This window comes from Falco cherrug, chromosome 13 (assembly GCF_023634085.1).
Source record: "Falco cherrug isolate bFalChe1 chromosome 13, bFalChe1.pri, whole genome shotgun sequence".
NCBI classification, from domain to species: Eukaryota; Metazoa; Chordata; class Aves; order Falconiformes; family Falconidae; genus Falco; species Falco cherrug.
The window spans coordinates 25,892,829-25,916,770 of NC_073709.1; the positions used below are offsets into that span (position 1 = coordinate 25,892,829).

Genomic DNA, 23,942 nt, shown 5'->3' on the forward strand with positions numbered 1-23,942 from the left:
ATGATAGACTCGGTTGTTGATGGAGAAAGCAGGTAAGTACTTCTAGATGGTATTAATGTGATCTTAAAATAGTGGGAAAGTTTTCTTTTATGACATTGACAGAGAGGCAATGATTTTGAGTAATGCAGGTTGATGTGAAGATGCTTTAAGATTAAATAAGTGCTATATAAAGGCCTGCCAGCCTGAATTCTAATGTGCTATGAGACATTTTGCATATTTAAGAGTATGCAAAATGTCTTGTACCACACCGGAATTCATTCTGACAAGGCTTTATATAGCATTTATTTACACTCATATTGTACTTTAAGGGAGAAGTGATAACGCTGGCTCTTCTTCGAATGGAAGTAACAAAAGGTAATGCTAATCGCTCTGTTTCCTCCTCCAAAAAAGAAAATAAAACCAAAAAAACCCCCACAACACAAAAAATAAAATAAAAGCAATCAAAAGTGGAAGCTTGTTTAATATTGCTCTACCATCATCCTGAAAGGCATAATAATTTGAGTTACACATCTGAACTGATTGGAGTTACAGAATCATATCTCCTTTTTGCATTTAACAATATATACAATATAAAATAAATACATTTACACAAATGGACATTGGTTGGAGCACACGGTATGATACACATCACAAAAATATACAGTTGATTGCTATACAGATGTGAAGCCCATCTACAGCTATAGACATGTTTGTTTTTATTTGTTGTTTTGTTTCATTTTTTAACTACTGGCTATTATGCAACTCCTGGATTATTATAAGCAGTTTAATTTTTTTTTGTCCTTTTGCGATCTTTGCACGATAAGACTGCCATAAAATGTTTTCCTAGGCAGGTAAACAGAGACGCTTAAATAATTAAAATACAATCACCAACACCCATTTTCTCTTCTATAAGAAAAATAGCAGTTTTAATTTTTTATATCTTTTTATGTTATCATTTAAATGCAAAATAGTGGAATAAATACAACAATCTGATCTGATTGAAACAAATGTGTAACTTCTGGGAGTTACACAATCATATTGCTTTAAATAAGAAAAAATTAAAAAATGAAGCAAAAATAGAAATTAAATTGTTATGGCTAAAACATACACCCTTTGAAATTTTCCCAACACTTCACATTAAGTAAGTGGTCTTGAAAGAACTCTTCTCCAGCAAGGTTTAAGATGAACAACATTATAAAGCCCGTGCAGTTCTTTTAGCTATGTTTCAGGTAATGATTTTACAGTCTTGAGATACTTGTTCTTTTGCAGCTCCAAAAAATTATGGAAAATGAAAACTAAAGTTTGCACCGTGTGCCTTTCACACATCTCCATTTTCTGTGTGGTTTTTGTATACTTCTAGTCGATTGGCTTTTGACCCTGAAGCCCAAGTTCTTTAATGTGATACAGCAAAAACAATATTTATATTATATATTTATATATATATAGTGTACTTGAACAGTAGCAACTTAAACCCTGCACAAACTTTCTGGAAAATAAACTTTTTTTTTTTTTTTTGCACTCTTACATATATAAATAATCTTATAGAATCAGCACCTTTTTCCCAGGAGTTGTATTTTTTTTTTTTGACATTTTTCAAAAGGGATGTGCCAATTTCTGAACTCCTATCACAGCTATAAATTTCAAGTTATTGACCATCTGAATGAATTGCTAATGATGATTTACCTAGAATCACACTACAGTCACTTCTCTACTGAGAAAACACAATCTACAATATAGTCCCATATAGCTAATGATAGATACACAGTTTTTTTTTCCTAGCACGAGGCCGATGGAGCATCAGCCCATTGTTATTTTGTTTAAAGCACACAACGTAGCAATAGTTTTGGAAACTTGTCCGCACCAAAAAAGTTTTGCAACAACACAGAGCAAGTTAATAACAACATCTGAGAGATGATTGAATAAAAGCTATATTTACAGCGTTTAAAAATTAGACTTATCTATAATCTTGAAATATTCAAAGTTTTATTTCTAAGCTATACATTGGTATTCTATAATAAACTGTTACAGAAATTATCCCTTGTTTTGAAAATATTATGATTTCAGTGTGTATCTGTTCATAACGAGTATTTGTTTGGAGTTTCGATCTCTTAATTATTACTAGGAAGAACCTTATTACCGGTAAGGAATAGAATATACTACTGTAATCTCCTGAGGAATTGTACATCCAATATTGTCTCTAATTCTACCCTGTGTCTATAAGCACACACCACAAGAATCCAAACACCACAAGAAGAACAAGACAACAGTCTTTGAATGCAACATAAAAATTTAGAAAAGCACAGCAAACATGAAACATTGAAAAGCTGAACTACATTTCTTTTGTTTGTTAGGATTACAATTTTAATTACATCTGTGTACATAGAATAAGGATGTTCACATAGTACAGGGAGCAGCTACTAACACTGGTACATTGGTATAGCATTTGATGGAGGTTATTGTTTATTGGTTATTTAGCGACTGTAGTTTTCAGGGGGCATCTAATCGGTTTATACATTAGATTACACCTCGTAACAGTCTTGAAACTGACTGACTTTCATGCTGTGACAATACTGGTTGAAAAGCACATATACTGGTTTAGCTACTTGTTAAAGATTGCCATTTACAAAATAAAATCTAAATCAATAAATAAGGTATAGAAGTGTTAAATTCTTCAATTTGGTCAGAAATCTACTACTCTGATTTCTTAATTTTGCAGATGTTGGCATTTGCCTTATTGCCTCTAAGCTACTATTGGTTCATAGGGTTTTTCTGCATGTGAGGTTATAATTTTGCAAACAGGCAGTATCTCGTTCATTTGCAACTGAAGCAGTTAGAAATCACGTAGCAACTATACCTTTGTACAGTTGCTGTCTCCTAACACCGTTACAGATTGGTATTTGACATGGAGTATTTATATGTTAGACTACTCAGATATACTGCAGGTGTAATCTAATCCTTTGAGTCAGTGAACATTTAGTTATAAACTGGAGCTCATGTTAAGAAACTGGATGTTTTGGACCAGACTGGCACACAACATAAATTGCATCCGTGATAATATGCACCTTCCCTTCAACTATTGCTTTAGTAAGATAAATTCCCACATTAATAAATGGCTGAAAACTGGTAAAGCTGGTACAAAAAAATCTCCGTTAGTAAGAAGAAACAAAACATTTAAAAAAATCTTCCTTCAGGATTCATTTGTCCTTCATTATTGTTCATCATTGTTCAAGCCAGCACAAAAATGCAGTATTTCTTTCTCTTTAGTATTGCATGAATGAATAAAGCTTAAACTATTCCCTGAAAAAGTTACATTGTAGCTAACCTAAGAAATATCTGGAAGACTTGAAAAAACAATTAAGGAATCAAATGGCTGTAACTGATCTAGATGGAAAATGCAATGATAAGAAGCAGCCGATGCATCGTCGCTTAGTCGTCTAATTAGAGACTGCTCCTATGAAATCTAATACTGCATTCAGTCAGTTCATCGTGTTGTACTGTACTGCTAGGTACGGTGGTTCTCTCTTTGATTCCTTTGTCATTGGGGACATTATGGTTCATAATAAGTTCACTGGCATCCATATTATGGATTTCCATCCTTTGGCAGGCCTGGCTTCCATCTCTCTTCAATTAGAGACCTCTTTTAAAAAGTTCAGCAGCAAAGAAAAAAGAGAAAAGGAAAAAGGAAAGGAAAGAACAGAAAAGAAAAGAGAGAAAAGGAAAAGAAAAACTGCATCAGAAAGACACAGAAGAAAAAGTTGAAAGCTGCTTCACAGTCTTGCTGCTAAATATCAGTGCAGTCATTTTTTCCTTAATTAAACACTAAGTTTCTTTGCCATTATTATCCTGTTTATTTTCCCCTTTTTTTTTTTTTTTTTTTTTTTTTTTTAAAACGTGCATGATGGGGAAGCCCATGATGCTTTAGTCAGACCTTGGCCTCCAGCATTTCCAAAAAAAGTTTGTGCATGGGGACTTTGCCTTCCAGTTTGATGTTGTAGAAATGCTGCACAGCCTTGGTGGAGGTTTGCCTCAGAAGCGGGAGGGTCATCAACATCTTGCCTGCGCGACGTGGGTCTTCCATGTGCTGCCCGGCCTCGTAATCCTGCAGAGCCTCATGTAAGACGTCCTGAAGTTTCTGCACTGCCTCAACATCCTCTATGTGCATTGAGTCTGCAAAACAAAGGAGCAACAGGAGGTTTCAGCCCAGGGTGCCAAAAGTCAAATAACGCTACGGCTGCACAACACTTTCACTGGTTCTGTCCATCCTCTTTCACAAAGCAGGAAGATAATTACCTACTCATTTCTATAGTGACCTTCAGGAAAATATCTGGAACACTGCTGTGGAACTACAAATGTATAATTAACTTTTGTGTAAGTAATCCTTCTCCTCATCCTCCTCAAACAAGTAAAACAGTCACTCTCACTGCTCCATAAACCATCTTTTACTGTTACTGCTTTGAAGAAATGATAGCGCCAAAGGGCTGCATGAATTGAGGTCTGTGTTTTATCAGGGAAGCAAGAGTGACTGCCCTACTGTGGAAAAGCTCAGCAAAATTCTGTGTCGGGCTCCAAGGCTGCAGAGCTGGAAGCCATGGTCGTTACCCGCTGCTCAGAGACGCTAATCGTGGGATCAGGACCACTGCACTGATGCAAGGGAAAAGCGGGTTTGATTTGATTTCCTGATAGGTTTAGCAAATTTTTTTCTCCCTCAGGCATATTCAGACAGCCAGGCAACACTTCTGTGAAGCTAACATCTCCTACAAGGTATAATCCCCTCTCCCACCCACTCGAGAGGGTGGTTTATCTTGTTATTGTTGGGGGTTGCATTTTTTCTAAATCACTCAAAGCAAACACCTCACCCTGTGCCTTTTCAGGTGAGATGTTTCGGAGGTGTAAGTACTGAGTGACAAGCATAGACACAACGCACAGCAGGAACTAAACGAAACTACTACACAACCTGGAAAGATTAAAGCAATGGAAGTGTGAAATGAAAAGAAAAGATCTAACTGAAGTAACTGTAAAACCCTCAACAGCATAGACACAGAAAGGGAAGATGTCCCTGAGAACACGCAGTTACCGGACCAGGCCGAGATGACTTTGGACAAGTGGCCCTAATTCTCTGACTTTCACGTCAGAGGTGATGATGTGGTCCAAAGTGAAGTGAACGCAAGCTTACAATTGCACCCCTGTAAACAGAGCAATTGCCTGCGTGGAAAAGCAACAGGAGTAAAATGCAAGTAAAAAAAAAGAATGGTCACAGGCTAGAGAGGCCACCAAAGAGCCCCTGTCAGCTACCAAAATTTGGATGGTTGGCAGACACAGAGCCAGTAAAACACCATATGAAAATACAACTGCTGCAAGGGGGTACAAGCCCTAGGGATAGGCTGTGCAAGCCTAATTCAGGGTGCAACTGGATTATTAAGATATATCCTTGAAAACTCTAGTTAGTACAACACAGCTTTGCATCTTAATTTTTGGTTTTGGAATAAAGCTCCTGTTCCCAGACAAAATAATGACTGAGGAGTTGGGTGACAAGGAATCCGCTTCTCTCACCGTTTCCAAGCCCTGTATTAAGCAGTTTGATGCCCTGGATCAGTATTTTGACAGAGCCTCATGTTTTACCCTGTTGATGATAACAACATCAAATTTTGCACGTGCTTCAAATACCTGAATTACCTTCAGAGAATTAAGATGCATCTAAGATTCATTTCCTCAAAGCTGATGTGCAACTATTTCCTCAGATAATTAGGCCAGATAGTAAATACCTCTCTCTTTTCAAACACAAACATGTAAACTAAAACACAAACCAGTAAGTAACAGGTTAACAAAAACGTTCCAGCTTCTATTGTCAAAACAAATGTGCAAATTGAAAAGAAAAAAAAAATAAAAGTTACAGCTCCAGCTCTAAAACAGACACTTAATTATATACAAGTTTGGATCATTTAGCACGTTTTATTGATTCTGATGACAGTTTATCTGTTAATTACACATAATGGAGTCCTATGGGAATTTTACATGTTTAATAATTCTGAGTCTTAGCGAATACATGCTCTAAGAAGCATGCAGTTAAGACATACACTGCAGGGATACGATACTGCACATTAAGGTGCACTGCACTGAAAGCAGAAAGACACAAAAATACCTCTCCTAGGGAAAAAGAAGGCTACAACATTTTAAAAAAGATGACAAAGAAATATTACCTCTAGCAAAATTTAGTCCTAATTAATGTGAGGTTGTTCCCCAAATCCATACATTTTTCATAGTTTTCTAACACGGCAATTCTATTAAATAATTCTGTGTCAATAAGACAAAATCCCTGAATTCTGTCTGCTACACACAGATGTAATGGATACAGACAGGTTAACACACACACACGAATTTGCCTGATGTCTCAAGCATAGCATCCAGCCACCGAGTTTAAATTGGAATGCAAACGCCAAACAAATTGCCATCTTTACTCCCTGATTCTTTACCAAGTCTTTGGACATTCACCGTTGTGCTACAGCACACACAATGTGCTACTCCAAATAATCTACCCATAAACCACACTCAGTTCACCCAGAAATTCCCCATCTTTTCCTCCTCTCCTCTGACCCACAGTGCCAGGGCCAGATTTGCTGGGAAACAAAGAGGAGCGTCTTATCAGCAAGAAATGTTTGGTGAGTCAAGGACTGACTGTTCTTGTGAATATTTTTTTTTTCCACACCATACTGCACCGAGAGACAGGTCTTTCCGGAGAACCTGACTATAAATGTCTGGTTCTCAATTCTGTACAAAACTGGTCTGATTCTTCCCAGAATCAGTATTTGTAACCACGACCATGTCTGAGTTTGAAAATAGATGGAGGGAGTCCAAACTAACACATTTTTTGCACAGAGGTGAAACTTCCCCAAGATCTTTAGCTCTGCAGTTTGGATAGCAATTTGGCCTGCAGCGGTACAAATATCTACACTCCGCGTATTTCTTACACAGAAACTGAGTGAGGAGGGAAAAGAGGATGAGAACACCCCCAGAAAACACAAGAATGGAAGGTGAATCAAAACCTGCCCTCTGATACAGCTATTACACTCCATGCCCTCAAACTCCTCCATTTTAAGATGTCTGGACATCTTCAAAGAAGGGATATTACCCTCTTCTGCAGGGGTGCTTGTGTACCGTCACCCCTGTAAACAGAGCAATTGCCTGTGTGGAAAAGCAACAGGAGTAAAGCATTTAATTTTAAAAAAAAATAATATTTTTTTTTAATTAAAAAAGCGTTGTTGCCATCTTTGAAATCTGTTCAGCAGCTGGGAAGAACGCTGACCAGTCTAATGCAAGCATTGCACGGCCAAGCCGTGGTCCGTGGAGCAGTTCAGGAAGCTGTGCTGTGGGAAACGGGATTTCTCACAGGAGATGGGGCAAGAAAAGAGAGCAGCGAGAGGGGCGCTTCCAGATGGAGTGATGAAGGCTTCAATCTGCTCTTTTAAAATAGTGATTTAGCTTGAAAGATTTAAAAATTATTTAATCAAATTACTATGATAATTTAACTTCCCATTTACAGAAAAGATTCAAACTCATTTCAGCTTTACCCGTTCGAGGATCTGCTAATGTTTAAATGCAAACTCCCTAAACCGATGCTATTTAATTAGACCATGATTCAGCTCACAGATTGCTCAGGAAAATATTAATCTCTACAAAGATCTGTCTTCAAGTTTTAGCCTTGCAGTCTGGAACTTCCACTTTATTCCCAATATTAAACGAATGTAGATCTTAATCCCTCAGGTGTAAGTCTTTGAAAATAAGGAAAATGGTTGAAAACGCTGAACTAGCCAAGGGGAAAAGAGGAGGAAAAAGAAAAGAGAAATCTTTTCAGTAACTACAGACTGGCAGATGTAGAAGTGAATTCAGAGCAGGTTAACTTACTGCTGATCAGCCCAATCCTCGCTAGTAAGAGAGGGCAATGTCAACAAGAACCACTACAATTTAAGAAAACGCAGAGTCTGTGTGACATTTGAGAAATAAAGAAATAATTCCACAGACAACATGAAATTGAATTATAAGTTAGAGACAAAGATACTGAATGCTCTTCCTATACCAAGAAACATCCTTTTGTTTTTGTAGACAGTCTGCATAAATCACAATTACATCCTACACAGATACAATCCAAAGGTAATGCACACCCAGATGCAATACACTTAAAAATCAGTGCTTATATAAACAATGACATTCAACAGTGTAATTTGAAAGTGTTTTCATTTGAAAGCAAGCAGGATTTGATCCTAAATACCCTGCAAAAAAAGGATCCCAGGGTGGTGAAGATCTCAACAGACAAACACAAGCCTTGCTGATACAAGGCACTGCTGAGAACATGGGATTGCAGCCCAGAGGGGGAAAAGTTGTTACCGATCAGTGCTGCGATGGGAGAGAGTGAGATCAACAAATGAGGACACCGACTCATTGAGTTTTGCTCGGAGAATCTCAATCTATCCTTGCAAAAGCTTTCTTTCACCACCACAGGATGGGAAAATAGAATTGTACCTCTTCCGATCAGCCGATTGATCGTATCATTGTGCAGAAATGGGAGAAAACCAGAGTTCTCATCCAAGAAAAACACCCAAGGTCCAGACAGAAATTCAGATTACAATCTACCTTGTTTAAAATTCAAGCTTCATCTCAGATGCAGCAAACAAACATCCAGCCACCCGGGAATCATTTAGAACACGCCACAAAGGGTGACACCTAGCTAAAGACTGGAAAACACCTGAACTGAGGGCAAGGAGACCTCTCAAAACACCGCTCCGAGGAAAGTTTAAGCCTGGTATGTATGCGTTTTGTATATAACATTGCTAAGCGGTAGAAACCCAGGGGTCTCAAAGAAGTTCTTCAGGTCAGAAAATTCAGGCAGCATAAAGGAAGAAATCATTACAGTGAATGAAGCAGCGAGGAGTATGCAGCAGCAAACGCAGACATTAAGGCGCTGATCAAATGTATCAGAGTGACAAACATCAGCAAGTACTTGAAAGACAGCAATCGCTGTGACGTTTGTGGTCCCATACAGCTGAGCAGTTCACAACCCCAAACCGGATAAATCAGTTTAGAAAGTTGTAGGATCGATCCTGCAAGAAATGGACGGGATGAAGGGTAAGAAGAGCATGCAAAATGTTTTTTGCTTTATATAAAGAAAATGAAATCCTAATCTGGATTATGTCTCAAATAAGAGGAATTTATTACCTAGATTGTGTCGCCAATCCAAAAACCACCGCAGTGTTTATTGTTGGGTGAGCTGTTCTCAGAATTACAGAACCCCTTCATCTCCTGCCTGAAAAGTATTCCAGATTTACACAGGGAAACTTGCATTTTTGCACAGTGCTTTGCCCACATTGTGTTTCTGTATAATCTTTTATGAGAAACACAACACGATGACATTTTGAAAAGCATACTTCTTAAGACAGAAGCAACCCATGGAAATTGTCGGTAGCAAATCAAACTTGTATGATTGATTTTAGTGAACAAGGTCTTAGTCTGGATTGTACTGGTTTGGCCTACTTTTAAGAAAAGACATGAAAACTGAAGCCTGAAAACAGTTTTTAAAACACAGTAGGAAATGAAGATGTAGTAAGAAAAGAAATTATTTCACAGAACACACCTGTTTATTTCAAGGGCTAACTGAATTAACAGTGAACTAAACCCACAGGCGTAAGGAAAAACATAGTAAACCACCTATTTTTTATTCGTGAAATAGCTTACTTTCCACTAGGATAGGTAGTGAGGGCAATAAATAGATGAATATTTCTGCAATGCAGAACAAATGGCATACTATGAACTGGTTCAAGTACCTACTCAATAAGGCTGCTAAAACTCTGGAAAAGGGGAATTCAAATGATAGACCAGGGGGGTAAGATACCAACTAAAAGAAGGTTTTGAATGAATGCTTCAAAATCCTTTTTCTCCACTACAAGATATAAGCAATTGCCATAAGGATCATTGAGAGCCACTAGTTGAGCGCTGTGGAACAGCAGGGTGAGTAACAGTGAAGACTAGCGATCGCACTGGTGATGCAGCAGTTCGTATCCTTGCTTTCCCACCCAGGCAATCCGCCCACCGGCACAGAGCTGGCCCCGGGCTGGCCTCGCTCCTCGCCCTTCGTCAGCCTCAACTACTAGAAAAAGAAAAAAAATAAAATTAAACCATCAGTTAACTCTGCTGCCATTCGCTTAATGCTATCATTAAGCAAATGGTAGCAGACAGTTCTCTCAGACCTGTGGGTGCTGTCTATTTGATTACGTACAATGGAATCCGAGGAAGAAACTGTTCGAGTAACATGAATACTCTGCCTAGTGGCAACTTCCTTTTCTAAAAATTTGTTTCCGTGCTGTACCACTCTCTATACAAAACTCCATGAACAAGTTAACAGACCTTGCTATTTATATTTGGCAAAATAAACGTTGGTAACACACCAATAACACAGAGATGTACATGCATATTTTAATATATGCCTAGTCAAGATAGATACCTTTTAATCATGAATTCTAACACTAACAAGATGATTAAATCAAACAAAATGAAAAAACTGCTATTATTAGAAACTAAATGTAGTATGTTTTGACATAAGATAAGGCACAATCTATACTGGGAATAAAGATGATGTCCTGTGGAATAAGTGATTTATAGGGTCCTACTATTTTTTATTATGATAATATTATTTAATGGTGATAGCCTCGTGCTCTGGATACACTCTTTTGGTGGCTGGAAAGCTAAGTAAGTTGTAAGAATGAACAAATTATTTTTTTTTACCAGGACAGATGATCATGGAACTTCAATGGCACCAATGTTGATCTGCGCTTTGTTGTGCTAAAATGCACAAGATACTTCTTGGTCCTCTAAATTTTCGATAGTGCATAGGGTTATACTTTTAAGTGCCTAGCACCCACATTTGGGTCAGATTTTTCAAGATGCCAGCAGCCTATTAGGCAGATGCACACAGATCAGATTTTCAAACGTGCTAATGCATTTTGACACTCCAGTTCCTTATGTTAGGTCTTAGATGGAAACTGAGCTTCTCTTAAAAATCTGGTCTCGGTTGCGACTCCTAAGCTCTTCTGCAGCATTTGGCCTGAAGGCACAGTTTAGACCTTACTGATTAGGCAATTTCAAAAAACTGCTCACCTGCAACTCCCTGTTTAGTACTACCTAATCGATACATGGAAGCATTTTCTAACACAAAAGAGACGGGCAGGTCATCTTTTCTGTGTCAGCGTCCACGTGTGCGTGGGTGCACTTGTGTACACTTCCAACACCGGCTGTAAATATTTCACCTTCCCTTACACACGAGGAAGTAATTGGTACATGCATGTTTTGGAAACCATTCAAAGTTGATTTTCTGCGTGGGTAAACAAAGTGCTCATTGGTGCCAGCTTGCTTCATTTGGGCGGTATGAGGTGGAACGCGGGGCTGCTGCGTTCTGCAGCTTCAAGGTACCTGCTTGCTTTTGTTAGAGAAGGCAGGGAAAGGAGGAAGGAACTCAGGATACTGACAGGATAAGGGCAACGCTGCTGTGAGAGGGACTTCTCTGGATTTCAAGCATAAAGGCTGTATTAATTACTATGGCATCAATGCAGATGTTTAAAACTAACCTGGTAAATTCCATATGAAGCACTACATATTAAACATACCTGTTGGAAACGTGCCTCTATAAACGTTAAGGCACATAGGACTGAAATGCCTATACATTTCAGTACTGTGCTCTTATATACGAATTTAAACTCTTCAGGTGCTATATGCACTCCATTGGAAATCAGTGACAATCTGCAAGGTTGATATATCTTGCATTTCTGGAAATTTGGGGAAGCAGCGTGGCACTGGCCAACCCTACAAAGGGAACATCTGATAACAGCTGGCAGAGAATCTCCCTGACAAACGGCTCCTCCTCCCCACCCTTCAGAAACCCAACGGCAGGATTAGCTCAGACCGACTCCCGCACAAGCAGACTGTGCAGGTCTAAAGAAAAGTTAGCAGCTGGGCTGTTTTAATGCTCACAGCACCGAGATTTGTTGGCCAAAAGAAAGCTTGTGGTATTTATTCAAACAAAATACAATCAATATGAAGACAACCTACAATTTCTTTTTCCTGCTTCTATAGACCAGCCGGGAAAGTACCGTGACACTGTATCATAAATCACTAACACAGATACAGAGCTATAAAACCATCTTTGTCTACTGTTTGAAGTGGAGTCAACCTGGGAATCTTTCTAGGCAGTGCAGATAGGGCAAGAATGTCTGAAACACCTAAGATTTCTTATTATACTTCACCCATTCTCTCTACAGCTATAAAAAAGCTAATATATTTTAAACCCCAAAAATAAATACTCGAAGTTTTGTAAGAAAACAGATTTAGCAAGAAAATATATTAAAATGTGAATTGCTAACCGATTGATTTTATAATAGCACTTTTTTTTTCAGCTATAGCTGCATTTATGTCAATCAAGTTCATAGTTATGGAGAAATAAGCTATTTCTTTTTTTGTGTATGAAAAAATATTAAAACTTCAATTTTACTTTAATTTTAGCCAGCAATTGTAAATTAAAACACTAAGGGCCTGATATTGTTTGATGGGCTGTAATTCTGCAGGTGCTATTTTACACCTACTGGTCAGTGCAGCTACAGCTGGTACAAGTTTGGTATCTGCTGCATGTACAACCTGAAGCTGAAATGCTGAACCTGAACACCCAAAACATGCTGTTGAAAGGGAAGCTGAATGGCTGGGCTGCTTTTTAACTCCTCCTCGCAACAGTTTCATTTCAGAATAGCAATTTTATTGCTTTCACTTACATGTGCCCTGAATTTTAGCGTGCTGAATTGCATTTATCTCTGACATCATCCTGGTTGTAATTCAGAATGAAATTAATGAAGCTACAGATTATTTTGATACACTCTATGCACAACGTACGACTCAACTTTTTTTGGCAGCGGTATCTTTTATTATAACTTAAACACTGCATGTCTTTTTTTGGGGGGTGTGGGTTGGGTGGAAGGTGTGAGTGGTATTTAACAACACATCCCTATATTCTAGCCCCTCATTCTTTTTACCAAGTAAACTATAGAAATATTTCTAATTCAGTCTTCGAATTACAGAATCAAAATAATACAAAAAACCTTCTCAATTTAGACTCCTAATTCCAGATCCCTTTCTTGTCCTGTTCATTAAACATGACCGATTTTGAGAAAAAAAATCTTCCTGTAGTTGCAAAGCATCCTCAAGTGTCTATTTACAATGGTCAAAAATTATAAATATATCTGCAATTAAAAATGATTTTGACCTTTGAGAGGCATTTCAGCTTTTTTTTAATTTTTATTCTGGAAATAAGATAATATTCTAAAACTAAGGGGAGAGTTAGTGGGGTGGAGAATATTTTACAAATAAACTAATAAGCATTTTGGCTTTGCATGCTTTGAATTATATTTCCAATTAAAAATGCAGGGTGCTAAATCACATTACAAAGACAAATAGGAAAGTACAACTTCATTGTTGAAAACAATTTCCCTCCTATCAATCTGAGGATTCATGCATCAATATTGTAGATGAACTGTTAATTACAAAATCAATTAAAAAATTATTTCTAAAAACAGTCACGCGTCCTGGCTCTCAGGGGGGCAATTTGGGCAGAAGGTCTCATCTCACTAGGACCGCGCCAAATCACAAGTCGTCATCCACAAGTAAGCAAAAGCAATCTGGTTTTTCATTTTTCAGCGCGGCTGAGCCCAGCCTGAGATTGATCGTCACATATGGCCCCAGAAAACAAACTGTCAATACCTTGAATGCTGCAGAATTTGAACAAATAGCCGTCCGCCCATTCAAGCCACTCATTGCATCCCATTTAACAGATTTTATTGACAGTTTCCTTCTTGTAATTAAAGGGAAAACTACTGGCCAGCAACCAAGATAAAGTTCAAAGATAGGGTCAAAACAAAAGCAGATGGAGGGGCACGGTGTGACTGTCAATGGAACATAGCATCAGAGCGTGTTATTGACACACAGGTATCTAATGATCGGCACGTCATTAAAGAGGGATCTATCGTGAACTTTATGCAAATGCTAAAAGGGACTTAAGACCACAATAAAGCTTTAAGGAGACACAAAAGGAAAAACAACAAAGCACAAACGATTTTTACTTATCTGACAGTATTCACTGCTTCAGCACTTTTAAATTCAAATGCAGGAAAAAAAAAATTCTGAGATTTTTAACCCTTGCTGCAGAGGTACATAATTTTTCCAGAAGCATTCTCATAAATGCAGAGGATCCGTAAGGTAAGGTGTGGTCCTTGTGAGATTAAAGGGGAACGTCCTCCCTCCTCCCACACCCTGAATTCACCCTATCAAATAAATCACTAACTGCCTTTAAAGAGAATGTATACAGCATATTCTCACGCACCCTTTCTGTTTCCTTTAATTGCAATGATTAGACTTGTCTGGATTATGGAATGGATTTCGGAGAACACCACCTATATTCATTTGAAGGGATCTTTGCCTGTAAAATACTCTCCAAATCATACAGCGCAGTATCCTCTACTCCCTTACCAACACAATTACTTAGAACCAGAAAGTTCTTAGTTTGAACTGCTCTGCTGCCTTTTAGACTAGGATCTGATTAGCAGTTTCTTATTCTACACCCGTGTTTAAAACAAGCATGCAGAAAGCTTTATGGAGAAGGAAAAAAAAAAAAAGTGACATATTAAAAATGTAGCAACTGTCATGCCACTCTGCCAACCTGAATTAGCAAGTGCTATAGCTTTGAGGGTGACAAACTCTTCTTTCTCCAGCTTCATGCTCTTGTATTTCTTTACCAGCTGCAGTATGGCATTGTTAAGGTCAAGAAGGCCTGCCAATTTGGACTGGTCTTCATCCATAATATAATCTTCAGCGTATACGAGCTCATCCTCAAAAGAAAGTGACCGGTATACAACACCAAGGATCAGAATCTCCATCCAAGCACTTTGCAGAAGGCTCATCTGGTCAGCTAGAGACAAAGTGGAGAAACCTGAATAGGAAAAAAAATACAGGAAAAATATTAAGCACTTCTGGGTTTCTCAGAAATCTGCTCCTCTTTCTGATTTCATTTTAAATACATGGCGATAAAACATGTACATCATCTATTATTCTCCCTTCTGCTTTTGTGCCTCTCCTCCCCATCCTACTACAGGAAAGTGAATCAATATAAAATCAAACATTTCCTAGTCAACATACAAAGTTATTAAACAAGTTGGAATTTGCAGGCTCCTTTTGTAAGAATCCTATTAATTTGGGGAGTATTGCACTGACAGTCTGTGATTTGTATCATGTCTTCTTTGTTCTGAAATACATAAAACCTGATGCTGTGAAACAGGGATCTGAGGACTCCATTTCATCATTACCATAAACCAAGAAGGATAATTTTGGAGAGAAAAAAAAAAACCAACCAAAAAACCACAGCTTTTTTAAAAGGGAAGATTTGCTGTTTTAATAGAATTAAGGTGATTATCACAAAGAGGAAAATTCTCTTTGAACTTTAACCTCAGGGGAAAGAGAAGTGACACCTGCCCTTCGAAGAAAAGATGCTAATTACTTCCGTAATGGCCCCCACCTCCGCTACACTTGTTGAAGTAACAGTGTGGCATATTTGAAGCGCCAACTAAAGAGCAGTCACACCATCCTTTTTCTGAGGGCAACCAAAAATTTAATAAATGCCTCTTAATGAATCTAACATTTGCTTTTTTTTTTCTCCCCTGCTGTCTTTCCTAATAGGATCACTGAGGGCAAGCATCTTTTCTGTCTTACCTTTTCAGACTCTTGTTTACAGTACCTGTTAATTTATTATATCAAACTGCTAATATTCCAATCACATTAGGAGCTACACAACAATATGGGAGAAGAAGCAATTTTCCTGGCCTGTTGGTGAAATGCAGTAATTTGCCAGTTGGCACCATCAACCACAAGTACTTAATAAAATCATCAAAGGGGATTAGTCAAGCTTTTCTTAAAGGGTCTTAAGACATGTCTGAAGCTTTCATTTAGTTGTTTGTGGAGCTGCTTACATGTCCTTTGACAGGGTTCCCACTGTAAGAACATTCTTTTTGGCGTTCAATTATGCTTAAATGCATTTTTCTGTTTTGAAAGTCGAGAGTCACAGTCAAGCAGGAATATATCATCAACTAGCAAATCTGCAAGGCATCCACTCCAAACAAGATTTTCTTTATAAGCATTAAGCAGCAAAACTAATACAATAAAAAAGAAAACCCCACATCCAAACCACCAGGCATCCATAAAAAATGAAACATAAAACTGGCTGCATGCTCTCTCTCCCCCTCTCATTTTTCTCTCCCTCCTTATTTGTTTTCATTTTCTCTTACTGTCTTTTGAGTCTTGTGATAGAACTGTAGCTCTCTGCCTTCAAAAAAACCAAAACCAACAAAAACAAACAACCCAACAAAACCTGAGCCAACAACAAGGAAACCCTTGAAGAGGTGACAATGGAAAATAACACATCTGCGATTAAAATAAAGAAGAGGGAAATGGAGAAGAAATAATCATTTGAAAGGTTATAGGGATGAATTCATGATTTCAATTAGCTTCAACATTTCTGTTCCTTCCCGTCTTTCAAGAACCAGTTTTTCTGCAGTAGCAGATGGACAGCGAATGTAGCCTGCAGCACCGTCCTGTGACAGCCCCATTCTCCCTCCCAGACACTGCTGTTAGTAAATAGATTTACACATTCTCCAATCTCCACACATCTTTCTGCCGAATAATTAAAAGCAGGATGATTAGTTTATTGAGTGGAAGGAGGAACTTTTTTATTGAGGTCCATCCACGATTTTATCAGGGCCAGCACTTTTACGGTTGTCATGAGGGTGCAGGCATCCAATTTTTCTTATCTGCCTGATTAATACAAACGCTGTTTCAGGACGCATTAATTAACAGATACAAATCTACGTTCTCATGGAAGGATCAATACAGAGAAGAAAAGAGGCATCAATGTGAATTTAGTGCTGATGATGGAGAAGGCACTCTATTGACATTTACGTGCATAGAAACTTTAAAGTTGCAGTGGAGCCCTTTTGTCCCTGTGATTTACAAATTAACAATTTTTCAGGTATAACAATGTTGCACACTCTTCTGAAGAGTTTAATTAAGCAAAAAGCAATAAAATCAGTTTTGATTTAAAAAAGTTTAACCTGCAATTTTTCTCTGTATTTTTTTTCCCCTGAAAATTCTCAACATCCTTCTTTTATTTACTTACCTATTTTAGTATAGGTTTATTGGCCTTGGTTTTGATGTTTGGGTTTTTTTTAAGTAATGCTATGTTTCAATAACATTTATTGTGTGCCACAGTCAAAGGAAATTACATATGCCCCATGAGGGGGAAAAATGGGATGCTGGTGATAACTTACTGTACTGCACTCTTGAAAAATCTGCATTCTGGTGCAGGAAATACACTAATTGTTTTTACATGACATAAAAAAATTCAAAATACATTTTTTACTTTATAGAAAAGCTAGCCAATATAAACCCCACTGTTCTTCTCTGCAATAATAAATCAAATAAATATGATTATTTTCTTCCTGATCGAAGTAAATTTCCCTTGAAAGCCTGCTCAGTGAAAGCATGTTTTAACTTTTAAGGGCATCCCTCATGGGAATATAAAGCTGCATCAAGTTGTAATTAATCTGTTTTTGTTTTGTTTTGATTTTTCAGAAAATGTAAAAGCATCCAGCGTAGTTTTTGTATCAGACCAATGCCCTTTTAATAGCTGTTCAGCAAGTCACAGTTAAAAGAACTGATTACACAGGCATGTGTATTTACATACAGAGATTTATTTTTAATTGTTTGCAGGAGGTTATACTTACTTCGTGCCAACCTGTGCTCTGATTCTCTGAGCTTTTGTTATATGAATCCCCTAGGTCAACCACATTTTGTGACAAGTGGGCATTTTCTATTTTAAAATGTAAGTTATTTTTTAAGGACCCTCCAGACCAGACAAAATACACTTCCAGCAGCCTGGACTGGTGTTAGCCTCCCCAGTCGTTAACTCCAAGCTCTTTCCAGGCTGCCCTGAGACACTGCATGATGATGTGGTTTGGAACTTTGTCATGCATGGTGTGGGTCCTTAATCCTTACGAGTCTTGCAGGTCAGCGTTTTAAATGTAGAATTGCATAAGGGCTTTGTAAAATACCATGTTGTGTACCTTCTCCTCCCTTAGCATGTACCATATTGGTGACAACTTTGATCTCTCTCCATCTCCCTCCCCAAGTCAATGCCATTTAATGTATCTCAGGCGCTTGCTGGCAGGATGACTCTGTACCTTGACCTGCAGTTAAATAGCATGTTTATCTGCGACAGAGTGCACTCCAAATAAACCAGATGACAGTTTGCAATAACGTCATTTGGAAGGATTGAAAGGCTTCTCAAGAGTCAGGTACCCCTGAGGTAAGAAGCTTGAAGGAAGCATGTTTTGTGCCAACCCTCCTGCCATCTTCTACTAGACACTCATGTGCTTGACAATGATGCCATGGGCACTTGTCAAGATTTTTTTTTTTTTTCCTTTTTGCCTAGCAAACTGATGCACTTTGCAGTCAACTTACAAAAAAGGCTAAGCATTTGAAAGTGTGAAGGGCAAAAAATATCTGACGGCTAGTCTTCAAAAATACACTTTCATTTCAGAAAGCATAAATGTTTATTTCCTGAGCTGAGTGTTGACAGAAATAGGCTGCAGCGCAGGCATATGAATTTAACCCCTTGTAGGCATTCCTTTCAGTGCGGGTTTTATGTGGCTGAATGCAAGCACTGTAAATCTACAGGGTGTCTCGTAATATCAGTTAACAATAGCATTGATTTGCTGGTTACAGATTTCTTCCTTCCTGTTTTTTCCTTCTTTCTCCTCCTTTCAGGGACTGTAGTGTTTCTCCAGCTAAAAATAGATACTTTTCTACAAACAGCGCATCACACTCAAATTGTAATTATGCTGTAATGACTCACTGAGAACACCGAGTGTGGATTGAGAAAAGGTTGATTGAGCAACTGAACATATGCTTGGTTGTGGGGTTTTTTTTCCCTTTCTCATACCAGTAAACCCAAAGCTCAAAGGAAGCAGCAATAAATAGGTAAAAAGGCCTTAGCATTTTTAATATAGAACAATCAGCAGCGAGCTGGCTGCGCTCCACAGCGCCCAGCACTCGAAGCCAGCTCCAAACACAGTTCATGGTCTCTTAGCCAGAGCTGTTTAAACCACAGATCTTTTCAAATATCGGCACATGCACCGCTTGCTCTCTATTTCACATTGCACACAGCTCCATGCTAAACAGGGTAAATCTTTTATATTCCTGAAGACCCTTTCCTCTACTTCATTAAGATGGACTTCATGGACGCTAACTCACTAGGGGCTAGAGTGAAGCAGCTGCAGATGGTCAAGTGCCAAGGTAAGATCTGTGCCTTGCACACAGCACTCCGAGAACTACTGGACACAAAAAAAAAAAAAAAAAAAAAAAAAAAAAAAAAAAAAAAGAAAGAAAAGACAGTGGCTGGACTTACCCCTACCGTTATTTTCAGCCTTAAACATTTGACGCGATGCCTAAATCACGTTACTTGGACTCAAATTGTTGGGGTATTTTGGGTTTGTTTTTTTTTTTACTTTGCAGGGAATGAACTTCCCTTCCTCTCTGTTACACGTTTAGAAATCCAAATATTTGATCAAACCAAGTATGAAATTTCTGGCAAATCTGCGAGTCGCATGTTTTTTCTGATAATCGCCTCCCATTTATTTTACCAGTTGTTTTTGTGATTGTCAGTTTTATGAGTAAAATATTCCACTTGCTGCCCTGGTTTGTACTTCAAATATCTTAATTTACATTTTTTATAATCAAAGCTGTGCTTGAAAAAGACATGTTCACTAGTGTGTTGCAGATTCAATATATTTATACAGTCGAAATACCACAGTTGGATTTTAAAATTATTTATGCTTAATTTTGATAGATTAACTTCCTTCTAAATGTTTTATGGGTACTGATGTTCCCAGTGCAATTTCCTTATTTCAAAAATGATCTACAGTCACCACTGTCAAAAGAACAAACTAATACTGTAAACACTTTTTTAAAAAACCTTTTCTTTCAGCCCAGATTACTTTATTTGGGGAGCGTGTGGCCTCACGGTCAAATGACAAACAGTGGGCCAAGGGCTCATCCCAGCAGCACGGACGTGAACGTACAGAAAAACTCCGTTTCGAGGCCAGACTTGGGCCCCGCGCACTCTCGGACACGCAGCTGTGGCTGCGGCCTCCTCTCCCCTCCCTGGCACACACTCCGCGCTCGCCCGGACCCATCCTACAACTTCAGCTGGCTTCCAGGGATGTAAACAAAGGCCAGAGACATTTCAGCAGTGAAATTTCTGCTGGGGCTATGTACTATTTTCTAGATGTGATCACGGTATTTACTGAGGGAAGCCTTTATAGCCTGACTGCCCCTTGCCATTATTCTCTCAGAAATCCCAGGAAGAAGATGGCATGATTCATTTTTCTTGGGTATATCTAGAGCTGAATGTCCCACATAGATCTGAATTAAGAGACCTTTTTCTTACTTTTTTAATTATTTTTTATTTTATATAAAAATATATATTTCTATAAAAAAACCTTAATTTTACTCTTTAAAGTAAAAAGAATCCTTTTTACTGCATTAATCCAAGAAAACCCAGATTTAATTGTATTTCAAAATACTCTGTAGTCTAAAAATACTTATCAAGACCCACAAACATTTCAGCGGTTAGGAAAACCATTAACCAGAAGGAGAGCGCTCTCACTAATCACCAAACATATTTTGCAGATTATGGATGAAATTTTGTGAAAGCTGGAACAGAAACGGATACAACTCATCATGCCAGGGTGAACCCACTATTCCAGTTTTTTTCTTTTTCATACCCATTGGCTCATGGAGCCCCTGACCAGAGGGCTAGTAAGTGCATGTGACGCCATAACAAGCTGAAATTTAAGTACGACTCAGAATTTTCATGTGAAGGGTGTCAGCTCACAAAACAAAAACCACAGGTATTTGCCCAAACTTGAAAATCACAAATCAAGTTTCAAAGCACAAACTACAACTAACCAGAAATACAGCCAAAGGCTCAACTTACGCTGCTTGCTGGATTCAGCTTCCAAGCTATTTAGAACTGATGTGCTACAGTTAAAGTCATGTTTAGAAATTAGTTTCATCCAGTAACTTTTGCACAGTAAACCCACCGCCTGTTCCGAGCGATGCTTTGCTATCTAGCATCTCCTTCTGCCCCTGTAGCAGAGCGCTGCGAAAGCAGCACCAGGGCTGTGTTGTGAGTGGCGTGCTCTGCGCTACGAGTTGTGACTGCCATCTGTTAGCTGGGCGGCTGTGGGAGAGGGAAGATCAGACTGCACACACAGAGGTGCCCAAGAATTACTCTGACTCGAATACGAAAAGCAAAACGCATGTGGAGAGTGCTGGGATGTCTTCAGCCAAGCCTGTGCACTTTCTCGGGTTTTATTTAAGTGTGTTTGCATTCCTAACTCTTGCTGTTCTTATAAAATATACATTATTTTTTATATAATTTATAATACACAGAAAATGCCTATGATAAGCACTTTTTCACTAACACCTACCAGTAAGATGGGAAATGCCGCACAGAGCACTACGAAACCCCAGGCTTTTATCACAACGCTACTTTCATCTCACTGAAACAACGGCAGAGAGATGGCATGGCAATAAAAATGCATTCACACTGTATGTCCCTCTCAATCCATTATGAACAATGGATTCTCACTAAGCAAATATTCGCTTGTCAGAAGTATTTGCGACACTGGATTCATTCAGCAGGACTAAGTAAGTGAAGTTCACAGCAATTTAAAAGCAGCAAATTAGACATTTACAAACAGTGAAGATGCTGCTTGTCTAGCGTGACCTTTTACTCAAGCTATACAAAAAAGTGTTAATGTAATTTAAATACCAGTTAAAGAGATTTCTGGTTTGTCTTTTACCCCGAGAAACCTTACATGATAACACTGAACAGGAGCTATTCAAGCTTGTCATTTCTTCCCCGGGTAAGATGCATATAGTGAGGTGCAACTCACTATAGTTCAAATTGATTTCAGTACTTAAATCAGAGACACCCCTCTCTAACCACCCAAGTATTTCTAGGCAGCTACTTTTACATTTCTTATTTCTAGTTACAGCACAAGTTCTTGTGAGCTGCTGCTTTAGCAACGGTAATGGAAAGGAGCTGGAAAACATGACTGTTTAAGCATGTCTCCCTGACTTCACATAACCAGCTTCAGTTGCTAATACTCTGCAGTGAAACATTAAAGATGAAAAAACCTGGTGAGTCACCTCTTGCTTTAGGACAGATTTGGTAAGGCCCCCACATACGGAGTACTTTATAAAGGCACTGCTGGAAACCTGTCGTTTGAAGTACTGTACTCTTTATTTCCATTAATTTTCATTTCACACCTTACTATTTCAGTATTTACTGAGAAAAAGGAAAATATAAGACAACAGATTTAAACAGATTAATATTTGCTTCCCTTTGGGCTGGTTTTACCACTGGAACTTCCACAATTTTAAATAGTTTTCCTGCAAATTCACACCAATCTTCTATTAAAAAGAAGCCAGGCCAAACACTTATATTTTGATTTATGATTAGATGCTCTGAGAACAGAGGAAGACCTGATAAGTAGTAAGCTGCTTCCCCCCATATGTTAAGACATTGGCACTCCTTGGGCATTACCTTCTCTGCCGTTAGGTTCTGAATTCCAAGATATGGACAATGGGAGAAGCTTTAAAATTCAGACTAGCACTCCAGTATGGCCCAAGGTAGCTGTACGTCTCCTTAAGGTCAGCAAAATGAACTTGCAGATTCCTGAGGATGATCTTTCTATTGCACTACATACGTGATCTGATCTGTTTTATTTAAAGTTAACTCTTGCAGTTCTTTAAATAGCAACCTTCGAACATGGTTTGGTTAGACTACAGAGGATTTTTACTGAACTCTTATTGAAGACAGCAGAGGCAGATGACATGGCATGGTATGCTCCTAAAACCATCTCTGCCCCTAGGCTTGAAAAGTCTGCAGCTGGGGTACAGCATTTTATATGAAATCTGCTTTTTAAAATCTCTACAGTGTTTTGAGGTATCACCTGCATGCCCAGACTTTTGCATGGGAGAAAATGGAGTGGGATTGTATTTATGACCCTGATTGTTTTCTTTCACTGACCTTATATATATATAAAAAAAGGAAAATCATATTTTCAACATAAATCTTGATTTCACACAAATTTTCCTTTGGTCTGTTGTGACGTATTTATTTGAGTATGGGTACACTAAAGCCAGATCGTGGGTGAAAAAATAAAAACTACATTCTGTCATTAGTAAAGTGACTGTAGAAGAAAAACAAGCCTCATCCACAGAGCCGAATGTCTCTCAAAATCCCATCCAGAAAACGGTAACACAGTTCATCTTAGAACTGCCAGCACTATATGCACATACCCTATGTGCAGTATGCCTTATCGAGATCCTTCGAAGAGTCCAGCTAGCAGAAATGAAGCTGCAATCACACATAATTAAACAAAAAGTGTCAACACTTTTCTCTTTTTTTTAAATTTATTTTACTTATTTATTTAACCAAACTGAACAAAACTAAAAATAAACCAAACCCACAAACTTGAGAGAGGAACCTAACTCAACTAATAACAACAGTCAGCGTTAGTCTGGGTGCTGCTCGCTTCAACCTTTGTGCTCCCAACACTGCACACAGACTGGGAATATCAAGAAATTCAGATTCCAGCTTCTTCAGCCTGGTGCACATTAGGCTTCAAACCCAAGTTTGCTGGATTATAAAATAGCAGGGTAGTTTGGGTTTGGTTGGTTTTTTCACAGAAAGGAGAAACTTTCTGTGCATTTAATACAGCTGCCTTTTATTAATACCCTCTGTGGGTCTGCTTTGAGAGCGC

General features: G+C 38.4%; 1 protein-coding gene across 33 annotated transcripts in view; it reads right to left on the minus strand.

Moving 5' to 3' along the window:
• Positions 1-442: 442 nt before the first annotated feature.
• ESRRG (estrogen related receptor gamma) overlaps positions 443-23,942 on the minus strand; it is a 408,187-nt gene continuing 384,687 nt past the window's right edge. For all 33 annotated transcript variants that reach the window (XM_055725774.1, XM_027809203.2, XM_055725768.1 and 30 more), the window contains 2 exons: positions 14,720-14,989; positions 443-4,146 (listed from right to left, as the gene is read on the minus strand). In XM_055725774.1, the coding sequence (XP_055581749.1) occupies positions 3,902-4,146; positions 14,720-14,989 (515 nt within the window). In that variant the 3' untranslated portion in view covers positions 443-3,901. The remainder of the gene's footprint in view (positions 4,147-14,719; positions 14,990-23,942) is intronic.